Below are 15,872 nucleotides of genomic sequence, written 5' to 3' on the forward strand. Positions count from 1 at the left end.
CACTCGATCCCATCATCCATGTCAAGAAAGAATAAGAGATTTCATCTAAAATGCTTCTTTTTGTCGTTCATCATTTGTGCCTTTGTATAGGTATAGAGCAGTAGCAGAGTGGCTCTAATTCATGTTTTGTGAGTGTAACCTTATGTTCTTTTTCTGCCATTTCACTGTACATACGTCCAAGCTGATTAGTGTTAGCCATAGAAGTTAGAATACTAGGAACTACTTAGAACTCCCCCAGTTCTAATGTTTTTCAACGTAGATATTGAAGAGTGTATACTTGCCCTGTTTCTAATATCCATGAGGAGCTGGTTGAAGTTTTTAGCAGAATTGTTTTGCTGCTGGAGTAAAAAACATTGTTCAGAATCTGATTCTGTGGGCCCCACTGGGTTTCAAGGAAAGTTAGAGAAGAAAAACATAAGTTTGCTGTGAGAAATTTGTCTACCCAGTTTTGCTTATAGCTTACTAGCTTTGACCCTTTGGAAGTTCATATGGTGGGCTCCAAAGCGCTCAGATGACAGAAAAAATTTCCAGGATCCAGGTCTTCAGGAAAGCATTTTACCAGACTGAAAATTAGAGGATTTCTGTTTTGTAAATAATATCAAAAACTTTGGGTATCATCACTATATCAACTACGTGTTTTCCTCTGTGCTACTTTTCTTTCTGTTCTTTGGCTAAAAGTGTTCTCTCTGTGTGTGGAGAAAGAGCGACACCCAGTGGTTAAATAGATTCAACTGAAATCTGTTTGGGGTTTCTCTCCTCTCAGACCGTGCCTTTAAAAATTGGTGGGGGAAGGAAATAAAAAAAACCCACCAACAACTAAAAATTTATCCCTTAATATGTTTCTGACTGATCAAACGGGTGACAATTATTTTCTGTTTATTAAGAAACCGTGTGCCACCTTATACTATGTGAGTAATTGCTACAAAGCTATTTTTATTTGAGCAGAATCTCTTCTACACTCAGGAAAGGTATTGTTGAATAAAAATACTTTTACAGATCAAATAATCTTCAGCTCTCTGAAAAAAATCCCAGATTTCCTTGGATAAAACAGGCTCTTATTGACTAGTTTTGCCTGTACTGCCACTTTTGGGTTACAGTTACTAAGTATTTCCCAGTGATTATATAAAAAAACATGTTTTGTTTTAGTTATTTACTGCTAGTACCTAGGTTTTCTTATAAAAACTGAACTGTATTTCTTCTGTTTTCCCAGGATTACATGAATTCTTTTTCCTGCTTGTCCTAGCATACTTCATAACTGCTTGCATATATGCACAGTCCCTATGGCAGACCATTATGAAACGTGGACCTATGCACACTGTACTAAAGGTGTTGACAGTTGCATTACTGTTGCAGGCTGGTTCAGCTTTTGCCAACTACCTGTATTTCTCAAGGTATCTTTTACTTATTTTTACTTTCAGCCTTAAGACTTGAAGAACGTGTGTTGTAAAGATCAGTATGTGATCTTTCCTGTGGTGATTGTAACAAAATGCAGGACTGACTTTTTAGAACTACCTCATTGCTTAAATGTACTGTTAAGAGGGAACACAGATTTAAGACTCCCTTAAAAATATCTTCTTTTTTTTTTTTTCTCTTGCCAGGTATTCTAAAGATGGAATAGGAGCACCTTTTCTGGGAAGTCTGGCAGAGTGTGAGTATGCTTGTCTACTGTTTCTTACATATTCCTACACATTAATCTGTGTAATCACAGAAGGGTTTGGGTTGGAAGGGACCTTAAAGACCATCTAGTTCCAACCCCCCTGCCATGGACAGGGATACCTTGCACTCGACCAGGTTGCTCAAAGCCTCATCCAGCCTGGCCTTGAACACTTCCAGGAATGGGGCATCCACAGCTTCTCTGGGCAATCTGTTCCAGTGCATCACCATAATACGTTAGCAAATGCTGTTGTTGGAGTTATCATGATCTTTGTACAATACCACTGTGTTTTTTAATGTAAAATACTGAAAGTTGCTGTTCTGAAAAACAGATTTTATTCTGGATGTTTATAGTAACTATTTAAAGTTATACAATTGATACTATTTAGAATTTTTAATGGATTTATTTGTCTGAAAATTCCATCCTATGAACACTTAAATACATGCCTGTCACATGAGTAGGTTTTTCCGTGCATTTAAAGGGTTTTGCAGAGTTTGCATGGTCTAGAGTAGCAAAGCTTTTTAGGAAACTTAATCACATTTTCTGTAGTGTGTCATCTCACTAGCAAACTTAACACTGATTAAACCACTTTTTCATTATATGGTACAAGTCCTGTAGTTAGAGTGATGCAAAAAATGCTTATGTAAACAATTTACATTAACAAAGAATTTTTATCCACTCTATATAGACATTCTAAGTTCTCACTTAAACTTAATTTCTACAACATACCATCCCAAAATGCACTAATTTGCTCCTGCTGGATTCGTCAGGGTTAAACACTGTTTGTGGTGGTTTAGGCTTTTTTCTGTAGCTCACATTTGCAGCCCTGGGAGGTTCTTTCTAAGCAAATACATTGCTTTTTGATTGGCTTGAGGCATGCAAGAAAGTACTACTGTGGCAGCGAGAGAGCATTGGAGAGTAACAGCCTATATAGAAAAGTATTTCCCTTCCTAGAGCTCATTTAGAAGCTTGCAGTTGGAATTAACAGCCTCTTGATGGCACCTGGCACCACAGTAATTGCCTTTTTCTTGTTTTAACCACTTGAGTTAGCAGCTCCTTGCAGCCTTTCCAGCAACTGTATTATTAAAATTTCCCTCTTGTCTCCTGAAATGGAATTACATAGAGAATTGGAATTAAATAGGGAATACAGAGGTTGACCTAATTCCTGCCCAGTGTTAGGTACCCAGCCAGAACTTGAGATAGAGTCACTGCATGTTAGATTTTGTGTGTAGAGAAGAACCTGTTTTTATTTACTTAAAGCAAAGGTTACTGAGAATAAAATTACATTTTTTTGTATCAGTGAGTTTTCCTTTCCTGCTGTTTTTAAGGTTCGTGGTTCCCAAAATGGTAAAAGAGCAGAAGTAACAGAAATGTGGAAAGCTTCAGTGTCAGTTCCAATTCTGAAGAATAGCTGATAGCAAGTAATATAGTTCAAAGATGGAAGGTGCTACCATTTTTCTTAGAACAGAAATATAAGTTAAAAGTCAATGGTAACATTTCTGTTGAATGCAATGGGGCCAGAATTTCTTTCTAGAAACCTGTTCAGATACTGCCCCAAGACATTATTCTTATAGCATGTATAAAGACCTGACCCTCAGACTACTTTCTCTCCTAAGTACATAAATCACAAAAACAATGCTGACAGTTGAAGGCATCATGAATAGCGATCTGTTAACTTTTGATAACATCAAAATGTGAAAAGTAAAAGAATATTACGAAACCTGTTGAACAACCAAAAAAAGATGACTCGTGATGAAATTAGATAAAGGTGGTTTCAGCTCAGTAACATGTGACTTCACGCTGTCGCTGGATATCGTGGGATTATTGTGATTTTAGAAATTTCCCTCAACCTTGTTATTTTCTGGCAAGGTGAATGAGATGTCAAAGATTAAAGCCAGTGCTGAATTTTTGTCTTGTACCATTTTATCTGGGAATCCACTTGAATTGTCGCCACACTGAAGCAGAACAGTATCTATATCCGAGATGTGATTGAGAGATGGTGTCTGGCTATAACTTTTAGGGCAGGTTCTTAGGAGTGACAGAAAATAAAATGTTCTCTAGAACATCCAGGTTTGTTCAGCTGTTTCTCTAGCTTGGATTTGTGACACTGGTTTGGCATGCCTTGAGTTCACATAACAGTTATTTCTAGTGAGTACTAGGTCTCCACTGTAAAATAATTCCAAGATCATTTTGCCCAAAATCAGTGCCCGTTCATTTTATTAAAGAATGAACAAGTTTGTATTTACTAAAAGCTCTTGACCTCTCTTAAAAAGCCAAAGTGTCTGAATACAGTAAGAAGCATTTAAGCACATGAACTGTGAGAATACCAAATATAGCCCAGAAATAATGTGTTGAAGTCTGGTTTGTATCCCTGTTTTGCTGGTATTGCTGAGTGTCTGGGAAATACTGTAACTGATCTTCATTTCACACACTTCCCTTGTGTGCAGGTTAATCCCTGTGCAGTGGCAACGTTTTCTGTGGCAGTACTTTTAGTAAGTGTGGAAGTACATTTAACTTTGATAATACAGTCCAGTTGTATAAAAATACAACTTCGCTTTGGTGACATAGAAAAATGTTTGTGTTTGTACCTGATAGTGTAAGTGAAAATTACAAATAAGGAACAAATTTAATTGAACTAAAGTATTAATCAGGTGAAAAAGAAAGCACTGTTGTGGGTAGTGCCCAGTTTCTAGTTTCTGAACCAAATTTTCAGGTGACGTGGTAGAAGAATCCATTTTTCTTGTACGTCTCTGCTACACCAGTGCAATGAACCAGTTTACTCTCCAGGGCAAACACCAATTTAAAAATTGTTTGATAAGTTTCAGTAAAAACTAGGTGTAAAGCTACCAATCACCCAGAAAGCAGTCCTTATTTCTTTCTACTGCCAGCCGTACTTTGGCAAGGCAGACAAGTAAAGGCTTTAATATATTCTAGCTTGAAGTTTTCTTTATTCAGACACAGCTTCAAACACAGGTTTGAGACGCCGATTACAAATGTAACTTTATGGAGCATGTGTTAATTGTTCCCAAACAGCGCAGAAAACTGGACGTAGCAAAATAAAGCAAAGGTAGTTTGCATTTAATAAAATGAAATACAGGCGAGTTGGTGCTCCAAATGAAGTTTGTGTTAGGGTTATTCATTATATTTTCCCCTTCAAGTATCTGAGAGTGAAATTTGTCTCAATATTAGTGCTTTCTGTTGCGAGCTACTGCATTCCTCAGACAAAGTGCAATTAATTTAAGTACAATGCAACTACCTGATTTTTTTGAACAAAAGTTTTTTCAGAGTAAAGAAAGGAGTTCGTTTCATCATGTTTCATATTTGCAGTGTCATTAACATACATACGATTTTACTTCTTTAGCATTTAAAAGTCTGTTTATGCAGGTGGACTCCTGAGCCCAGACTTCTTTGACACAAGAGTGGGATTTGGAAGGATGTGATGCTGTGCCCATGTTGTTGCAGAACTGCAGCATCATAAGTAGAGGAAAGTTGATAATGATCTGTTTGGTCACTGGAAACTGCTCAAAATAGCCACATTTTCTGGCAAAGCAACCTCAGCTAGTCCAATTGTCATCAAAAATATGACTAAAGTTGTTATGGAGGCGTAAATGTCCATCCTTCATGTGTGGGTATATAGAACACTTATCTTTGCCCTAAGAAAAACTTTTTCTGTTTATTTTTCTATAAAATATTTTATAGACTATTTATATTCTATTTATTTTTCTTTTGTTTTCAACAGTGTGTGACATAATCTCACAGATACAAATGCTGTATTTATTGCTGAGTCTCTGTATGGGTTGGACGATAGGCAGAATGAAGAAATCTCATGGCAGACCTCTTCAGTGGGATTCCACTCCAACATCCACTGGCATTGCTGTAGTGGTTGTTGTTACACAGGTTTGTACTTTATATTCGTTCTTATACTGAAATATGCCGCTTCTGTTCAGTGTGACAGAACAGTGAACCAACTGATTTCAATATTTCATGAGGGAGGGAATATCAAGACTGGAAAAAAAACCCACAGCATAATGTGCACCCAGTATGTCTAATAGGTAACACCACTTTCCCTTTACTTTACAGTTTAAGGTGTAGCTCCACAGTATGTTTTTGTTCAGTAGTAAAACCACTTAAGGAGTTCCCACAGTTTTCCAAACTCCTGGTTATGCCAATTGTTTGTAGCATTATGCTGTAAAACAGATCATAGGAATGATCTAGACTGGAGGGGAAGGGGGAAATATATTTTGGCACGATTATTTTACTGATCTGATTTAGAATGTTGCCCTATAAATAGCTGTAATCAGTACAACTGAGGGGCTGTGAACTACGCTGTGGGGGGTGACAACAAGCAGCATGAGAGGAAGGATGAGAAAAGCTGCTGTGAGAAATTATTTCTACCACAAAAAAACCTTTTAAATCCTCAGTGTCCTTCTCTTAGAACCACTCAAACAGGATGTCTAATGGTCTTTTTTTCAATCAATATAAGGGAATCCTTGAAAGGTTCCTGTGCAGGATTGGTCTTGCAAATATACAAATGGTCTGACACATATATTCATTCAAATATTTTCCATTAGTATAAATTAGAAAGTCAAGTAAACCAGTAACTTAAAAGTAAATTGTAATGGAGATCATCCAACCCTGGTGGTGCCTTTTGTAAACAAATATTTTTAAATCACAGCATAAAGACAAGGGAATCTGAAAGCCATTGGGAAAGGGAAGAGCAGGGAGAAACTGGAGACAGTAATGAGGAAGAGATTATACCGAAGACTTCGTGCCGTTTGAGTAGTATCTGTAATTAGTGCTGCTTCCAAACTAAGTGGACTGCTAAAACATTAAGAGTAGCTGGGAGCTGACATTTCTTGCAAATTAAGAATATAAACCAAAGGCTATTAAGGTCAATGGGACTGTTGAAATTTAAAGATAGGTTCATTTCATCTTACTTTGACACCCATCCAGCACCAGAAATTTTACATGCTGGTGGTAAAGAAGACTTCTGAAGTACATGATTTTATTCATGCCTCTCCACTTGTACGTACATATGGGTGTGTTAGTATTCTGTCACTTGAGACTGGAAAGGTGGTTGTTGTTGTTGTTTCCTCTTTACCATATGTAGAAAGGACACTTCAGTATAATCAGCTTAATCTTCTTTTGGTAACAACTGGGGCATGTATCATACACAGATGCTGCTTCCCCCATCTCCCCATTACACGTTTGTGTTGGTTCTTTGAGCCCCACCGGAGCATTGGCACAAAGTTAGCTACCTTACTTTTCACCACGAAGGCACAGCTCTACCCCGTCTCTCCTGGTGCTCCTGGGAGTGTCGGGTTTGGCAGAAGTCTTGTAGGAACACAATACAGATACCGGAGTATATCATTGCCTCGGTGATTTTGCACCCCCATCTCGGTGTCTACTGTCTCCAGCAAAAGTTCCCTGACACCAAGAGAATCCTTGCCCATTCTGGAGGATGTTTTCCACCTCGTGGTTTGGTCAGTACAAGAGACGCCTTCTGCCGGATTTCTCCTTAATACAGAACGTGGCTCTTGAGCTCAGGGTAGCAGGATCCAGACCGCGTTGCCTCTGTCAAAGGTGGTGAGCTTAAGACTTCATTATCTGGGTTAGTGTGTTGTTCACTGGTCTGTCTAGATTGACGTGAGTGTTGGACTTGCTGTAGCAGGGCAATCGGTGATCACTTTTAATGATTAAAAACCTAGAATAGTCTCCTTTCTGTTCTTTCCCAGAGATTCGTATGGGAGAGCCAGCTTCCTCCCGTGCCAGAGGTTGGACAGACATACATCAATAATCAGAGATGTTTTGAGAACTTGGCTGTGGAAGGTGCTGGCAACCATTGACCTAATGCAGCAAATAGAGGTTAAACCATGTTAGTTTTATTGACATTCTACCCTACCTGTCCTCATGTTGTCTTCAGGGAAGTGAAGCCTGGGAAAAAATACTATTCTTCAACTTAACTGCAGTTTTGACTGGCAAACTATCTGACCCTGTTTGTACTGATGCTATGGACTCTTTCTTTTTGTTCTTCCAGAAACACCAGCTATTTCCCAGGCTGTTGTTTCTGGGAAAACATATTATTCTTCAACTGAACTGCAGTTTTGACTGTTAAACTATCTGACCCTGTTTGCCTGCTACTAGTTCAAATTACTCAGCAAATTTTGAGGGTTTTCTCTCCTCTTTGTACTGATGCTATGGACTCTTTCTTTTTGTTCTTCCAGAAACACCAGCTATTTCCCAGGCTGTTGTTTACAGGTTACCATCTGTGTAGGGTGGACACAGCCTCCTAGTCAGCAAATCTTATGGTCTTTGTGGCTGCAAACAGGTAGCATCCCAAAGAAGGGACAAGTCTGCCATTCAGCATCTCCCTTTGCCTTAACTTGTTCTTTATTTCGGCTTCAGAACAAAAGATTCCCAGGCTGCTCTGTATTCATTAAAGATTCCACTCTGCTGCTGAGACACGAACCTTGTTCAAAACTTTATGAATGGTAGGCCTTTCCCATCACATAGACCTGAGTATTTTCAGCTTCCAGACCTGATCACGGTGGAGGCAGTGGTTCTAGAAAGATAGCTGATCACTTTGAACCTGACCAGAATGACATAGAATCTTACTGCATTAGACGTCATGCTTCACAGGAGTTCTTAGGTACACCCCAAAGGTGTGCTCAGGGTGAGCTCTGCTTCTGACCTTGGATCTGAACCATTTTTTACTGTACTGACATTGCATCATATCAGATACCAAAATACTGAATATGGTTAGAAGCAGCTAGTTAACCCACTTTGCCTTGCTGCTACCTTTCATTTCCCTTTTGTTTCCCCCTTGCCTCTGAGAGACGATCTGTCCCATGAGAACCTGCCTTTACTGGAGATTGATATGTTATCTTGGCTTGCCATAAAGTCAGTGTTGCATAGCGAAGGGAAGGAGGGGTTCTACCATAATTGTTTCCTCATGACAAAAGAGAAGAGCATCTGGTTCTTCATTGTATGGATGTGGAGGTTCAACTTGTGTATCTGGAACATCAGGATGATGTCCATGGCAAACATTCTTCTAGCATTTGAAGAGGAAGACCAGTATTGGACCAGTGGAAGACCAGTGGTTGGTGTCCACTGTGAACCAGGGTAGGTCAGAAGTATGTGCAGGTGAAGATAGGCAGTTTGAACAGTGTGTTATGTAAACAAGGAAGTGGTCATTCTCCTTTACTTTATGAAGAACCAGTTGTGACTTTAATGTTGGACAGGGCTAGCGCGAGTCAGCTCTTCAGCTACCTGGCTCACCCAGCTCTTTTGTCTACAGCCTAAGCAGAGTTGTTCTTCTGGATGACAATGAGGATTTCTCCCTTGATTTCTTCTCAGAGCTCAAACAGTTCTACTCGCTGCCAACAAAAAACGGTCTCTGATACCCACTTCAGCAGGTTGGTGTCTGGGTGTTTTTCTAGCTCATTCCTGATATCACAGCCAAGTGAGCAGATACGTGGCTTTCTGTGGTCAAGGCAAGGTCGAGGGAGGGGATTCTCCCCCTTGCTCTCCTGAGACCCCACCTGGAATACTGTGTCCGGCTCTGGGGCCCCCAACATAAGAAGGATATCGACCGATTGGAACAAGTCCAGAGGAGGCCACGCAGATGCGCAGAGGACTGGAGCACCTCTGCTATGGGGACAGGCTGAGAGAGGTGGGCTTGTTCAGCCTGGAGAAGAGAAGGCTCCGGGGAGACCTTATAGCACCTTCCAGTACCTGAAGGGGCTACAAGGAAGCTGGGGGGGGCTTTTTACAAGGGCCTGTAGTGACAGGACAAGGGGGAACGGGTTTAAATTGAAAGTGGGGAGGTGTAGATTGGATATCAGGAAGAAGTTCTTCCCGGAGAGGGTGGTGAGGCACTGGCACAGGTTGCCCAGAGAAGCTGTGGATGCCCCATCCCTGGAAGTGTTCAAGGCCAGGCTGGACGAGGCTTTGAGCAACCTGGTCTAGTGGAAGGTGTCCCTGCCCATGGCAAGGGCGTGGAAACTAGATGGTCTTGAAGGTGCCTTCCAACCCAAACCATTCTGTGATTCTACGATACGTGGCTTTCTGTGGTCAAGGCAAGGGACTTCAGGACTTACTGACCTTAATTTGTCAGACATAGCCAGCCACAGAGATTTTGACTGCAAGGTCATGCTTGTCTATGAAAGCTCTTCCTTCACTGAGAACAGGTTCCCTAATCCATTGTAACTTCCAAACACTCCATAGCACAGATTTCTGTTTCCTAGGATCCTGCTTTTCTCTGGTCAGTGAGAACAGTCCCAGCTCCTAATAAGAGCAATGACATGTATTCACCTTGTCTGAGTTTCCAGTGTGTTGCACTGACGGTTCTATCTCTGCCTGTACTGCCTCTGCTTATGTTGGAATAATCTAATGAAACCAAAGGGAGCTGGACTTCTGTGATCTTACACTGCTGTCACTACACACAGTCTTTGATCAATGGATTCCTGTGTTGTTTACACTCTTTAAAGGGCTAGTCCAGGGCATACCCTGCTGTCAGACATTATTTTCCCATGGGGATTTGAACTTTGTTCTTATGATTCTTTTACTCCATTTCTTTGTCATCCTCTCATGAAAGTGGCTTCCTTCATTGCTCTCACTATTGCTGTAGGTTTAAGGAAAACTCAAACCCTCACAAGCTCTGTTCTTTAAGGTTAAGCTAGCCCTGGGATCTACCTAAAGTTTCTTCTTAAAGTAGTATCACAGTTCCATCTCCATCAGCTTATATTTCTTCCCCACAATGCGTGCTTTTCTCAGGAGGATTCTATACATGTTTTTTTAAGGTTTGTGGTTTGTTTTGGGTTTTTTTGATTGTTTGGTTTTGGATTCAGGTTTTGTTGTTGGGTTGGGTTGGGGTTTTTTTTAAATTTTCTCAAGCAGTGTATATCCAATCCAGGGAAGTTAAATACTTTGACCATTCTCAAGTGCAAATGTAAAAAAAAATAAAATGCTCTGTACAAGACTGCAGTGATTTTTGTAACTGGTAGAACCCTTATTTGTTGCCTGGCCATGTTCTACCTGGACTGAAGTAACTCCTGTGATAGGAATTCACGACAAAACTAATGCTGTAGACACAACTTTACCTATGTAAAAGTTACCTACCTTATTTCAGTTATTCCGTGACAAAATTCTCAGTCAAGTAATGTGTGATCATTTGAAGAGGCTTACTTGGAGTTACCCAGAAATGGAGTGTTACAGTGGGAACATTTGAAGTGTGTTGGTAAAATTCTTTACCAGTAATCAGTGATGTTAGATGTGCATGCTTCACGTCTCTTCCTCTCCCATCCTTCCATTTTCCATGGAAAACAACACTCTGTAGTTGAGGAGTGACTGAAATGAGAGCAGTCATGCTTGCTATGTCACGGTCTGGGTAAGGGAGAGGAAAAGGGAGAGGCTGCTTTCTAAGGATGTTCTAAGTGAAAATAATCCAGTCTCAACCGATGAGACTCAAGGGCACCCACCTTTGGAAGGCACAGGTGGATTACACATTTTTACAAAAGTTAATTTCAGTAACCTTTTTGTCTTTATGTAGTTAATGTAGTGAGGGAGCCTTTGAATGTGTTCAGAAAGGAATCTGACTAATTTAGATTTCTAAATTGAGGCATACAGTGTCTGCTTGTGAAGGCCTTCAGAGCTGCCTCGCTCATATAAATCCAATTTGCCTACCTTTCTTCACACAGCCTGCTTCATCAGACACCTGAAACCTAAGTGCAGGTTGGATGTGCGCAGTAGGTGGACTGGATTCCAGTGTATATTCAAGTCTTAAAGTGCCATTCAGCTGCTACATGATACTGGGAGAGTCTAAACTTTATGGGTATTCTAATTTGTAATGTTAACATTCCCAAAGTCTTAAAAAGGTATTCTTCAGTGAGACCTGAGTTTGTTTTGGTTTTGTTTTTTTTTTTTTAATGCAACAAGTAGGCACCTGCCTTCTATCCAACTAAGATTCAGGAGCTAGGCACTTCGCAGTCTGTTTTTCCTTAAATAATCTATCAGTGTTCTTTCTCGCAGTGCTCCTACAAAGCTGAATTCGGCAGTAAATGGATACAGCACAGAGAGTTAAGGAGGATTACTCTCTTCTGTGTAGTTAACCTGTTGGCTAGAGCATTTGTCCAGATGTTGGAACGGCATTTGGAACCTGTGACGCTCCCTTTCCTAGACCCCGGGAGGTTTCCGAGCGGGTTGCTGGCAGAGTCAGGCTCGCACGCAGTTTCTGACCTAGCTGATGTTGAATTCTTTTCTCCACAATGGCACAGCTTCAATAGAAGGGGTGGAGAGTGGCCCACCCAAGAACAGCCTATAGCCTGGCAGTTGGGGCACTCTCCAAGGAGGTGGGAGATGGGAGTTGGATATCCTTTAGGCAAAGAAGGGAATTGTGGGAGATCCAAGTTCAACCAGGGTGAATGCTTGAGCCTTTAGGCTATTGTATAAAAGGGGCAGCAGCACCACCCTCTTACTTCCCCATCTTTGAAAAGAAAAGTGAATCCTGTTAGGATTTTGAAAGAAAAGGCGTAGTCGCCTGACTTTTGAAACAAGCTCTGCAGGTTGTGGATCCCAAGTGGAAGGAGACACCTCCCTGTAGGGCTCTGTGGAATCATTTCAGTGGGCTTCCTGCTAAGCTGACTCTTTGACTAGGTGATTATTTTGGATCTTATGCTAAGGAGCCACATTCCTTCTATCCAAATTAGAGGAAACGTATCAAAAAGTTTGGAAAAGTCACGGAACGCAAGAAGGACTTTTCCCAAGGGCCTGTAGCGACAGGACAAGGGGTAATAGCTTTAAATTGAAAGCAGGGAGGTTCAGATTGTATATCAGGAAGAAATTCTTCCCGGAGAGGGTGGTGAGGCACTGGAACAGGTTGCCCAGAGAAGCTGTGGATGCCCCATCCCTGGAAGTGTTCCAGGCCAGGCTGGATGAGGCTTTGAGCAACCTGGTCTAGTGGAAGGTGTCCCTGCCCATGGCAGGGGGGTTGGAACTAGATGATCTTTAAGGTACCTTCCAACCCAAACCATTCTGTGATTCTGTGATAAGTGAGACTGTTCCTGCCACTTGTGCTTGGAGTAATGGGTAGTGCCAGAAGCAGTTCAGGCTAAGTTTTTTTTTGTGTAACGTGGCCATCTCCAACAAGCAGAGTGGAGCATGACCAGTTGTGCAGATAATTGAACCTGTGATGGGAAGATTACCTGGGGTTTAGTGTAACCTTGTTTACTCGAAGTGTACTTTGTTGTTCTTTTCCAGAGCTTGTTATTAATTTGGGAGCAGTTTGAAGATACAAATCACCACAGCTACCATTCACACCATGGCTTAGCGAGCGGACTGCTGATTGGCCTCAGGGTTTGCCTAGCTTTGTCGCTGGCTGCTGGTCTTTACCAGATCATCACAGTGGAGAGAAGCACGTTGAAAAGGGAGTTCTACATCACCTTTGCCAAAGTATGGCTTACACCAGGGAAACTGATCCCTTCTGCTGTAAATAGGATTGTGGCATGCAGTTGACGACTGAAGCATTAAACTCTCTTCCTCCATAAGAAAGTTCATGTTCAAGTGTCTGGATTAAATCACACCCTGTCATCATAGTCTGAGTAGTTTGTTTTAATTTGACAAGGAGTATAGTTCTTTTTTAAACAGAAATCCCACCTTTCATTGTGTGGTTTTCATTCTGTTGATTGAAAATTAAACAATGGGTTCATAAAATAGACAGAAATGTAAATGCAGTTCCTCTAACTGTCATCTCTTCTAAGCTGGCATGTAGTCATTTTATAACTTACACTCATCTTCTCTTTCAGGCCTGCGTTCTCTGGTTTCTGTGCCACCCATGTCTTGCAACCATTTCTGTAATATTCAGAGAATATCAAAGGGAGAAGGTATGTAGAGGCAAGATAAAAGAGATGGAATTTGAATAGTAGTTGTTCATCATGTTCAGTGTTTGTTAGCAAACTCATGCTCTTAGGCTGTTCATCTTATGACCCCAAAGCAACTTGAAAAGTCTTAGTCACACAGCTCTCATTGATGCTAATGTGAGTCACATTTTACAAAGGCACACAGGGTTTGAATCATCTCAGGGTAATCATTTCGAGGGTAAGGCCCGGAGGGGGGGAGGGGGGATTGTTAAGTCAAAGGAAAATGTGGAGGGGGTGTTTTGTTTTATTGTTTGCTTGTTTTGGGTTTGTTTGGTTTTTTTTTTTTTAATTAAAATCACCTTGGGGATTCTTTTAACAAAGCTAGTATAAAGATAAATCAGTGGATATTTTTGTTGTTGTTGTTTGCTTTTTACCCTTCATCCTTAAAAGCTTTATGTGGCTAAATAGGTCAGGGAACCTGCAGCTGAGCGGTACACTTCAGATTAAGAAATCTGTCCAAATACGTAGTTTGGTTTGTAAGATCTAAATAGTTAAAAACAAAGGTGGACTCACTGTGTTTTGGTTGATTAAACATATTGGGAACTAGAGAACTAGCGTGTGGAGCCTGCCACGTTCAGATAAAGCGCACTGCTGTCTTCAGGTGATTGACTACTTCATTCCAGGCTAGAGTTTGCTTCGCTTCTCTATGGTTATAACCATCTGTGCATGCGTATGCAAATATTTTCAAAACTTGGGCTTTTATTTGTGTAGAGGATATGTAAGGGAAAGAAGAAAGTTCCACTAAAAAATTTATAGTGAATTAAATGTCATATTTGATTTAAAAAAAAAAAGAAATCTAGGGAGAAAAAAGACGTGAGCTACTAACGTGGAGACTTCTTGTTGCTTGATGAAAACATCATCAGGGCAGGGGGGACAGTCCCTAGACCTAGAGTCAGTAAAAGAATTTTTTGCAGGATTTTGAGTCTACTGAAGAGAGATGACAGTTGCTCTGCTCTTGGGTTTGAGCAAGTTTTAAGCATTGTGTGCAGCTGCAGTTGCTACGTTCTGGTAATTTACCTTCTTTAAATGCACTTCAGTGCAGTAAAAAATGCATGATCGACAAATACCGTATTTGTTCAAGAAAAACGTGTATTTTACAAGACTGTCTGTCCATAGACAGACTTCTGCTTTCTCAGAAGCAGCAGTTACCTTTATGAGTTCGATAAATACTGCCTGGCATATCTTCCACAGATGAAGAGGCTTGCGCTGGAAAGGCCTGGCTAAGTGAGACTGGTAAATCAGTATCCTCACAGCTCCGTCATTGCGATCCTGCGTGTTTCCAGGCTTTTTTATTTTCCCCCACACTCTGTTTGTTGTAAGAACGGAATATCTAAACATCACCTCAGCTTGTGAAACTGCATGGGTGGTGAATTGCAAGTCTGAAATTCCCCAGAACAGAGACCGCCAGAAGGGTTATGTGACTTGCTCAGAGCTATCTACTGATTTAAAAACACCCAGGTGTGAGAGTCGGAATCTTGGACTTGGGATTCATGTTCAAATCTTTTGTAACTGCAGCAGTATGAAAAAGTTGAAAGTTAAACCTCAAGCACTTACACAGTATGCTGATAGAAATTTACTGTGCATTGTTTGGTGTTGGTGTTTTTTCACTTATCCTTTTCTCTCTTTTTTTCGTCTCCAGATTATTACCATCGGTGTTATCCTCTGTCAGTGCATTTCCATGGTTATCCTCTACAGACTTTTTCTGTCCCATAGTCTATATTGGGAAGTATCTTCACTGTCATCGGTGACGTTGCCACTCACAGTATCCTCTGGACATAAAAATCGACATCACTTCTGAGATGTTTGGAAGGAATACATAATGTAATAAATGTGCAATAACGACTCGCCTGCAGGTATTTTTGTCACAGGTGTGTGATACATGGGTTTCACTGGGAAACTGACTGACAGGATCAGAGCACTTCACAGACCTTTGGCCTGACAAGATCCTTAGAGTAATCTCTCTTAAAAGTATTGTGGAGTGGAAAAAATCTGTAATTTGAATAATTTTACAGATACTGTTTGTGTAGCATGTGGTGCTGTACTGTATCACAGAAAACTGCAATGAATCCTTTTTCTCCCATTCACAGCCATGAAAAACATCCTTACTTTATATCAATACTAGGTTTGAAGGTCTTATAAAGTGTAGTTCTTAAAACAACTACAAGCTCAGACAAGTCTGAAGTAGGCCAGTTGTGAAATTGGTGTGATGCCTAATGATGAGTACAAGTTCTTTATTTTCATACTTTAAAGAAAATGCATTTTATGTGTAAGTATAAAAGAAGGGGAAACAAAGAGGGAGAGCC

The 15,872-nt window shown here is 40.6% G+C and overlaps 1 protein-coding gene across 1 annotated transcript; it reads left to right on the forward strand.

Moving 5' to 3' along the window:
• Positions 1 to 1,210: 1,210 nt before the first annotated feature.
• On the forward strand, positions 1,211 to 15,461 carry GPR180 (G protein-coupled receptor 180; the record flags this gene model as incomplete). The annotated part of the gene is made up of 6 exons (XM_010152580.1): positions 1,211 to 1,391; positions 1,599 to 1,648; positions 5,394 to 5,551; positions 12,911 to 13,102; positions 13,456 to 13,533; positions 15,209 to 15,461. Coding segments are annotated over 6 exons (818 nt in total), but the record flags the coding sequence as incomplete, so codon positions are not given.
• Between the last annotated feature and the right edge of the window lie 411 nt (positions 15,462 to 15,872).

The sequence above is a fragment of the Eurypyga helias genome, unplaced genomic scaffold (genome assembly GCF_000690775.1).
Source record: "Eurypyga helias isolate BGI_N326 unplaced genomic scaffold, ASM69077v1 scaffold2385, whole genome shotgun sequence".
Lineage (NCBI taxonomy): Eukaryota > Metazoa > Chordata > Aves > Eurypygiformes > Eurypygidae > Eurypyga > Eurypyga helias.